Source organism: Colossoma macropomum, unplaced genomic scaffold (genome assembly GCF_904425465.1).
Source record: "Colossoma macropomum unplaced genomic scaffold, Colossoma_macropomum, whole genome shotgun sequence".
Classification (NCBI taxonomy): Eukaryota; Metazoa; Chordata; class Actinopteri; order Characiformes; family Serrasalmidae; genus Colossoma; species Colossoma macropomum.
The window spans coordinates 35,025,138-35,034,369 of NW_023494792.1; the positions used below are offsets into that span (position 1 = coordinate 35,025,138).

The 9,232-nt window shown below is 38.1% G+C and overlaps 1 protein-coding gene across 1 annotated transcript; it reads left to right on the forward strand.

Annotated features, from left to right (window-relative positions):
- The first annotated feature begins 448 nt into the window (after window positions 1–448).
- LOC118811358 (GLIPR1-like protein 1) lies at window positions 449–8,652 on the forward strand. Its single transcript, XM_036575517.1, has 6 exons — window positions 449–698; window positions 2,833–3,072; window positions 4,103–4,221; window positions 6,381–6,466; window positions 6,554–6,580; window positions 7,759–8,652. The coding sequence occupies exons 1-6, from the start codon at window positions 510–512 to the stop codon at window positions 7,935–7,937; spliced, it is 840 nt and encodes a 279-aa protein (XP_036431410.1). The 5' UTR covers window positions 449–509; the 3' UTR covers window positions 7,938–8,652.
- The last annotated feature ends 580 nt before the right edge of the window (window positions 8,653–9,232 follow it).

A 9,232-nucleotide genomic window follows, 5' to 3' on the forward strand; every position in this document is an offset into this window, starting at 1 on the left:
AAGCAATACCATTATATTCCCTACACACGAACATGGGATGTGGATTAAGGGAACTGCAGCTGATAAATGCCCTCATTTGGAATGTCAAGTAGTACCATTATCAAACAAAAACACAACACACATCTTCAAGAAACATGCAGTGATTAGCACTGCATGCCATATTGGTATTAGTTTTGCTGACCTGTTCCTTTAACCTTCTAAAGAGAGGCATTATTTTCATAGATTCCCCGCCTGTCATTCTTCTTGCTCTATTTTTATGATCATATTGGTCATGTGTTGTCAAGTTCTAACAGTCAGCCACAACATATGCTGATTCTAAATATTAACTAATTTTTTTCTAAACATTTTCTTGCCATATCACAGTCTTCATGAACACAGTGTGATTAGTTCACCCATCTTGCTTCACACAGAGCACTAACATCCTTCCTGTTCACCAGAAAGTGGAAGGGGCTTGCTGGGTAGCGAGTATAGCTCTAAAAGCTAACACACACACACACACCTGCTGTACGATGGGCATCTGGAGCCGAGCCGTTATCTGCCTGATCCTCCTGCTGACCACACCTGCTGTGATCAGACCAGTCATTACAGACCAGACGGTACCAGACATTACAAATCAGACGTTCATTAACGACTGCGTAAGAGAACACAACCAAAACAGATCCAGCGTTGACCCACCAGCCAGCAACATGCGCTACATGGTAAGACTCAGAGACGGGGTGTGTTCCTCTGAAAGCCTGACGATACACACTTCCAGTCTAAAGTTTGGACCTGGTTAAATCTGTTTTTTTATGATTTTACAAGCATTGACCTTATTATTAGCTTTATTTTGAAACGTGAATTTTGGAGGCCTTCCTTGGTATGAAGAGCAGCTTTTGCCTAAATAATGATTTGACCTTATAATTTTTTTTCAAACTACTGCTAAAAGCACATATTGAAACTTTTCTGACCCTAAGGTGTTTTAAACAACTGAAAGGTGCCAGTGAGTTCCGACATCACAGTAAGGGGATAAATGGGCAGCACTAAGGGAGTGGGACCAAGAGTTGATGCAGACCACCCCAAACTCTATTCCCAAACTGTATTTGTCCCGCTGCACATATTTTTCTTTCTGTACTTCACTGAGAGAACCAAAGTGGCCAGCTAGTGATAAAAAAATTAAATGTGACATAATCATGGCCGTTAATATACTACTAAGTTAAGGTTAGCATTTCTCACTGCCCACCTGCTCGGATATCTCCTCGTCTTCCTTAAGTAGATTTTTCTTGTCCTCTCAGTGACACCTTGTTTTTTTTGCAGTTCTTACCTCTGCTGTCCATTCTCACATGATTCATGCATGAAAATTGCTATATCGGTAATGCAACAAAAAAAGCAGAGCACTGCATGTTGTGTTAGCCAGTTTCAGGTTCACACCATTGTGCTGATTTTGATACTTTAATCTCTCAAGGCTAATGTTAATCTTAGTCAATCTAATGTCACTCTTAATCAAATTTCTGTTCCATCTTAAATAGTGTTGCAGTTGCACACTAGTGCCCGGGTGTCTGAATGTAACTGCTACATTATTTAAGGTGGAACGTAGAATAAAAAATAAGAAGCTAACTCCAGCTTCATTTAATCTCTGTTCTCTATACAAGACTCAGTTACAATCAGCAAATCAAGGATGTACCATTTGAGGCAGGGGCTGCTAATTTAACCTTTAATTTACTACAGAAATACAGTTAAATGTAACATTTATAGTTTATCTGTGCGTTCTTGTGCTTTATACATTAGCTCACAGTAACCGGCCCAAAATGCGCATTCAGCCTTCAGCCTCCTCAGAGTTTAGCCCTGGTGATTTATGTTAAAGTTATGTGATTAAAGTTATGTGAAGTCTTTTAGCCAGGGTTGTCAGATTACTTTTACAGTTTCAAGTGAAAAAATGCTCAAAGCTGTCCAAAAAATGCACAACAAAACAGTTTAAGGTTATTTTAATCATAATACAAAATAATTCATAATATAATATAATAATGCCAATTAATTTAACTAACATTACATATAGCTAGATGCACTGTTGGTCTTTTAAACAAATATAATGTAAAGCATATGTAATATTAAATAGGACCCATGAATAAATCAGAAAGGCATATGAATAACAATAATATTACAAGTGTAACTATTTATCACAGTTTTTAAATTTGCCTACATGTATCGGCTGTGTTGAACAGATCATTGGCCATTACTATTTCCTACGATTGCAGAACTCTGTACAGTCAGCAGTGCAGAGTGAAATGGATAATCTGTGCAGTGCTAGAACCGAAAGCACATTCATTACATCAGTTAACTGCTGCTTTCTATTACAGATGATACAGACACAGTTGGGGCAATGGTCTCCACTCAATAGGAATGAACATATGTCAGTCAGAGTTTTGATAATTTTTTGGATGTGGCTTAGTTAGGCCCATTCAAGTATCAGCTGCATTATGAAGTAATGCAGTTTATTAATAATATATGTTTTTTTAAAGCCTGCCAAAATAATGACAAATCATTCCAATTTTTTTCCCCACCAAATCCAACCAAAATGTACCCAATTTGGCAGGGACCTGCCCAATCTAGCAACAGTGGTTTCAGCCCAGACTGCCTTTTGAGTTAGGCACAATACAGGTCATTTAACTATATCTGTCTTAAAGGCACAGTAACAAATACAGCCTGTTTCATTTTAAGCAACAGAGACACAGGCATAAGAAGATAATTTGGATTTGTTTAACCTTTTGGCTAATGACACAATTTTATAGGTTTGTACAATTTTGTAGATTTTGTGTGATTGCATTTGTGATGTTTTTGGTGTGTGTATTTTTGCAGTCATGGGATGAAGGGCTGGCAGTCACTGCGAGAGCCTGGGCAAGAAAGTGTCTCTTTGTGCACAATATTTACCTGAGAGAGAGTAGCAAGGTCCACCCAGTCTTCAGCTCTGTCGGGGAGAATCTTTGGGTGGGGACGTGGTTTTCAGTGAAGGATGCAATCCAGTCTTGGGTTAACGAAGTTAAATATTACACCTATGAGACGATGAGCTGCGGCGGGGTCTGTGGACACTACACACAGGTAACTCCTCTGAAAACGGTAGTTTTGTCTTTATAATAGTATGCAGTCTGAATGGAGCTGTTTTATTGGCCAACATTTGCCTTCTCTAGGCTCCAGCCACACATGTCCTCTTTCACTGTTTACAGAACAGAAAGAGAAACAATATGTATTTTTTTGTGTACATCTTACATCAACATGTGTTTTTGGTGATTGGATCATCTCCTGATTTCACCTTACTGCATAAGTGAGGACCCTGAGGATGTACTGTGGTCAGATTATGATCAGAACACTCAACATGGTTTAACACAAGGGTAAATGGAAAGAGTTTTCACTATATGTATACAAATACATGAGTGGAAATGTGTCTGCCGAGCACTGACTAGCAGGTGAGAGGATGAACAGTGAAACGAAAGATAGAGGACACATGAGGCTAAATTATCCCGAAATAAAGAGTCTTCATGCACACATTAAAACATCCAAACCAAGTCTGTTGACTCATATCATAACAAGGTAAAAACTGAACAAAAGAAAACCGAAACATCATCTGCTTTTTACACAGGAAAGTAAAATTGGGTCTCCTCTGGCCAAATTGGGGACACGTTTCAGTGAAAAGTGTTAAAAAAATTTAGCCAAAGTTGATCCAGATATGATCTGACATGAAACACAGGTTAATGCAAGGTGTTAACAAGCCTATACAGGATTAGCCAACTAGCAATGCTAAACTAGCAATGCTTTCACGGCAGTGAAAAAGAACATCCCATGTAACCTAGATTTTCAATTGAGAATCTAGCTACTAGGAATATTTTGGCAAAAAGTAGTTTGACATAAATTCCTCCCAGTTTTCCTGGCTTACTTCAAAATCAGTCGATCAACTAAGATATGAGCCAAAAAGCTAAGGTAGCTAACAGGTAATGGAAGCTTATACTCCACCAATTAGCACTGTCCAAAAGTATGATGTCGTGTAGCTGAGCAGTAGGAGTAAAGGGTATATTTTTTCTGGACTGTTCCTTTAAGTCTAGGCTGTGCTTTTACCTGTGGACTGTGTTTGCAGGTTGTTTGGGCGAACTCATATAAAGTCGGCTGTGCTGTCCAGTTCTGTCCAAAGGGAATCAAAGAAACGACATTCTCTCACAGACCAGGATACGTGTTTGTGTGTAACTATTCTACAGCGTAAGTAAGCAGTGTATGTCTACAGACATGCATTGTCCTTTAACTCTTGTTGTTGAACTCATATGTTGTTGAACTCTTTAGTGACTATCACTACTGACTAGTGAATACAACTTTACTCTGTTCAGGTGCTAGTTGAAAGATATGCCCAAAACAAAGTCAGGACAATACATATCCAACTTTTTCTTAGCTATATTAAAAAACACACATAGATTGTTCAAGGGTGTTGCAGATTCATTGCTAAGTTTACTGTTTTTTTCACTGGCGAAAAACAAAGCACTTGTGCTAAAAAAGATGCAAGGTTTTTAGCACTGAAAAAACAATTGATAAAATGCTTCTAGAACCTTTTAATTTCTATGATGTGGAACAAATTATCATTTTAACTGTGAAAAACAGCATGTAGAAAGTCTGAAAGTTAAAGGAATAGTTCAGCAAAGAAATCAAATTGACATGATTTATCACTTAGCCCAGACGCAGTCAAAAGATGAGCCAAACATGGCCAAAACATGTTTGGCGTGTGCTTCTTTAATTTACTATGGGAGATGCTAGGCTAACCTTGCTAATAAACACTGGAGTTGGTTTGTCACCAAACTCTCTGTAAATACATGCCCAGAAACATCTCTCAACCCACTCAAAATGCATCCAGATCTTTATTTATTTTGCTCAGACAAATCTGTGGTTTAGAACACATTAAAACTTACTTCAGTGTATGAAAGCAAAACTAAACATCTGAATAGGTGAATGATGGGGAAGCCAATGTAAGTAACCTGGATCCACTTTTACCTCAGCACATAATATGGTATCATTCCACACAAGACTACGTGAACTCGCCACAGACACTCTGTAAGCTAACTTGGAAGAGAAGCTAAGCTAATGGACTTGGAAAATCAAAACAATGTCCGATTACAGTTTTACCATTATTTTTTAAAGTAATAAATCATTTTAATTTTATTTTTTTGCCAAACAGTTTCTTTAATGTTTTTTTCTTAAATGTAATTTTGTGAAACATACAGATAAATAATTTCCTCCACAATATTTCACATTTCAGCAGCATATATTGTTGTAGTCCTACACTGTAAAACCTGAAGAGTTCAGTAAACTTAAATGGTTTATGGAAACCGATTGCCTTAAACCATTTAAGTTTAGGTTACTCATATAATTTGACCATGAGTAATTCATGAACAACAAATTTGTTTATTGTTGTATACACTTAACTAAATTGAGTAAATCACTCCTTTGATCTTAAAATGATTGAGTATTTTGGACTATAATAATGGTACTAACTCAACACAATTAAGTAATTCTAACTTATATTTACTGCCTTTACACAACTCTAACCACTCAAGTTCAGCTTCTTCCATTAACAGCTAAACCAGGCTTTAGTTTTAACAAATTTATCCAGAATGTCAGATCATTTTTGACAAGAATATCTTAAACAGTTTAACTTACTACAGCTCTGGACCATCTCGCCCAATACTCACAGTTCAGCCCGGAATGCAGAAGTGGTCTGAAGTGTTCAGAACCACACTCAGCAGGTGGGGTCATGGCAGCTCAGCTTACTCAGCACTGATTTACAGTCGGCACTGACTGAGATTAGATGATCTCCCAAAATTTAGAAAATAAGTAAGTGCCCAAGGGAAGGCAGGCTGGGGAGAATGACTCACAGAGATGGTAGGTTAAACAAGGGGGAGAGACACGGCCAATATGCCACCAACAGCCAATAGGAATGATGCAAGTTTTACTCAAGGTTGCACTGACCAAGCTTTCATCAAGTAAAGCTGAGAAGTCTTAACAAACTAAACTAAACTGCAAGAGCTTGATTCAACTCAAAGATCCCATCGTTAACCGCTTAGTCCAGATAGGGTCACGGTTCATTTAATATGTAATTTTTAATTTAATCAGTTAATTCTTAAAAAAAAATATTTTGATTAGCAGTCTTTTTATTTACTGTGATTTTGTGCATTTGTATACATTGATTCACACTTTGACAAACTGATAAGCAGATAAACTACATTGGGGGTAAGAAGTTAAACTTGGGGAATTCAACATTTTTGCTAAACTATTGCTTTAAATACAGTCATTTAGAATGTAAAAAGCTTATAGACTACTGTGAAACATTTGATTCAGTTAGCAGATTAGCCTAACAGTTCTCTGTTCTGCAGAGGAAACTACAGAGGTCAGAAGCCTTACATCACAGGAAGCCCTTGCAGCGGTTGTAAAGGAGAGAAGTGTGAAAATAACCTCTGCCGTAAGTGTGAAAGAAATATAAAAGAAATATAAACCCAAAGCAGCACAGAATCAGGCTGTCTGAAACCTGTGTAATATGTTTCTGCAGGTAACTCCACTCGAGACGCACTGAGACGTGAGTGTTACTGTTCATAAATCATTTCCTATAATAATCTTGCGAGATGAAAGTCACTTTTCAGTACATTTTTTGATGTATAGACAGTACTATGCAAAAGGTTTAAGCATCTGAGAATGATTATATTTAAAAAAGCTTTTTTCTGGGCAGTGAGCATTTATTTGCTCAGAAAAATACACCAATATTGGAATCAATACAAATGATTAATATAATAGTAGTGATTTTTTTGTATGTCAGTATGTTCGTTTAATCATTTTCAAACCTATCTTTGTGGCATGTAGGATTACCAATCCATCCAGGAATTGGTGACATATTCAAGCACTAGGCAGCTCTTCCACACGATAATTAAGAAGATTAGGGCCTGTATCAGAACTGACATCTATCTAACTTTATTTACTAAGTTCAGGTTTATTTCTAAATCAGGACAAATTGCACCACACAAACTAGTTTTAAAGTTGAGCTTAGTAGTTACTAAATAGTTACATCCCCCAAGCAGGTGTGAAACCACAAAAAAGGCACAAAAAAGACCAAAACATGACATTTCCATTGGTTAACTAAATTTTACTTACAGTTCTCATCACTGCCCTGGTTTTAACTCCGAGCATGAAGCTAAACACCCACAGCTCCAGCTCACTGAGACTCAGCAGCTGCCCAAACAGCTAAACTAAGACTGCTGCTGTGTCAGTTAGCCAGAAACCATTGTTTAAAAAGCTGCATATTTGGTTTTCTCAGGGAAATATTAAAGAATATTAAAGAGTAAACAGATAATGGCTATGGATAATTAGAGTAGGTAATTCAGTGAAATTTATACACGTTTCTCGTTTTTATGCTGGACATTTTTTCCATTGAAAAAGTCAGAGCAAGCTGCTGTCACATTAGAACAGTTCAAAGACACAACTTATGTATTTAATAAAAGAATAGTTTGAGACTATTTTGAGACTATGCAATGTTTAAAGTCACTGAGCTCATCAGTATGACCCATTCTACTGCCAGTGTTTCTCTTTCGAGACTGCAAGGCCATGTGCTTAATTTTATCCACCTGTTAACAAAGAGTGTGACTAAAACACCTAAACACAATAATTAGGATATACTTTTGTCCAAATAGTGTATGTGGACAGAGTGTGGATACAAGAAGGTGTACTCAGTAAAGTAATGTGTGTGTGTATGTGTGTGTGTAGGTTATAACTGGACTCCAAGCTGGGATCCGGCGTCTCCAAGCTCGACTCAGAGTGTGTCAGAGTGTGGATCTTTCTGTAAGGCTGTTCTGATCACCCGGCCTGTTTCTCTGCTCATCATCTTTAGCTCTGTTTACTGTATTCAGCTCTACTACCCAAACCTCTTTGCCTACACTTCCTGATAAAGAGACAACATGACAGCTTGGTAAATTTGGGACATGTGCCTGGAATAGCATTCATTTTAACCAACTGCTGCCATTTGATGTCCTCACTGTGTTTCTTCTACTTGTCCTTCTCCTGAGAAGCTTGAAAATTCCCTCCAGAATTAATTTCAGTTCACAAAATTATGCAAAATTATTTATTTGTTAAAAATATTTAAATGCTGACCACATTTTAGCTGCATTCCAGCCAACTGCCTAAAGGCATCCCTTTAATCTGAGACAGATAATCTCATGGAAAGCCCCACAAGACCTGATGTAATATATAAAAAGAGCATCGCAGAGAGGCTAAATATTTCAGAAGTGAAGATGGAGAGGGGACCACTCTGTATAAGACCGCGCAGACAAATAGTGCAACAATTCAGAGAAATCTCTGTATGCAAGGGACAAGACTGAAAACCAATATTGACTGGCCATGAACTTCGGGCCCTCAGGCACCACTGCATTAAGACAGACATGATTCTCTAGTGGAAATCACTGCATGGTCTCAGGAACACTTCTAAAACCAGTGTCTGTGAATACAGTTCATTAAAGCTCTACCATGTAAAGAAGAAACCATATATAAACAGGATCCAGAAACGCCACCGGCTTCTCTGGGGCCGAGCTTATTTTTGTTTGCACAGTTTTTCTTTTGTATGTCTTCACGCTTGTAAATAAATCTCTCATTGTCTGCAAAGAACCACTCAGAGTCGTCGTATCTTCAACCTGCAACTGCATCCCACATACCATTCTGTCACAACCTACCCTGACTTTGTGTCTCCTCACGGGGTTCGGCGAAGCATCGTCACAAAGCCTCATTGCTCAAATCCGATTTTTTCAAATATGTCATTAATGTGAACAGAACAGTGTCCTGAAATGACCTGCATGTGCACATCCTACTCAGTAATGTGCATCATCAGCAAACAATCGAACGAGCAGAAGGAGCCTTCACTGTGAAGATAATTAACTCTGATCAGCTCTCAGCTGTTTATTATTAGAGCAAGACAAAGACGGGAAAGGTGAGATGTGTTGCTTTTCCACCATTTACAGGCTTTAACTTCTGTTCGGCGCTGCTGCCATGGTAACGCTGAATGATGGCAAAGGCACAGCGGAACAAAAGCACATGAATTCCGATCTGAGGGTCACATTAAGGTCACATGGCCACGAATTTGATACATATCCGATATAGGACCACATATGAAAGTGGCTCAGGTTGGACTTGAAAAGATCAGATTTGCGTATCCACACAGCCCTGAAAACATCAGATCTGAGTCACATTA

Bases quoted from the DNA above. Each gene is read 5' to 3' on its own strand.
- LOC118811358 (XM_036575517.1), top strand. From the start codon at position 510: ATGGGCATCTGGAGCCGAGCCGTTATCTGCCTGATCCTCCTGCTGACC. The intron at 699-2,832 runs GTAAGACTCAGA...GTATTTTTGCAG, and splicing joins CCAGCAACATGCGCTACATG to TCATGGGATGAAGGGCTGGC. The intron at 3,073-4,102 runs GTAACTCCTCTG...CTGTGTTTGCAG, and splicing joins TCTGTGGACACTACACACAG to GTTGTTTGGGCGAACTCATA.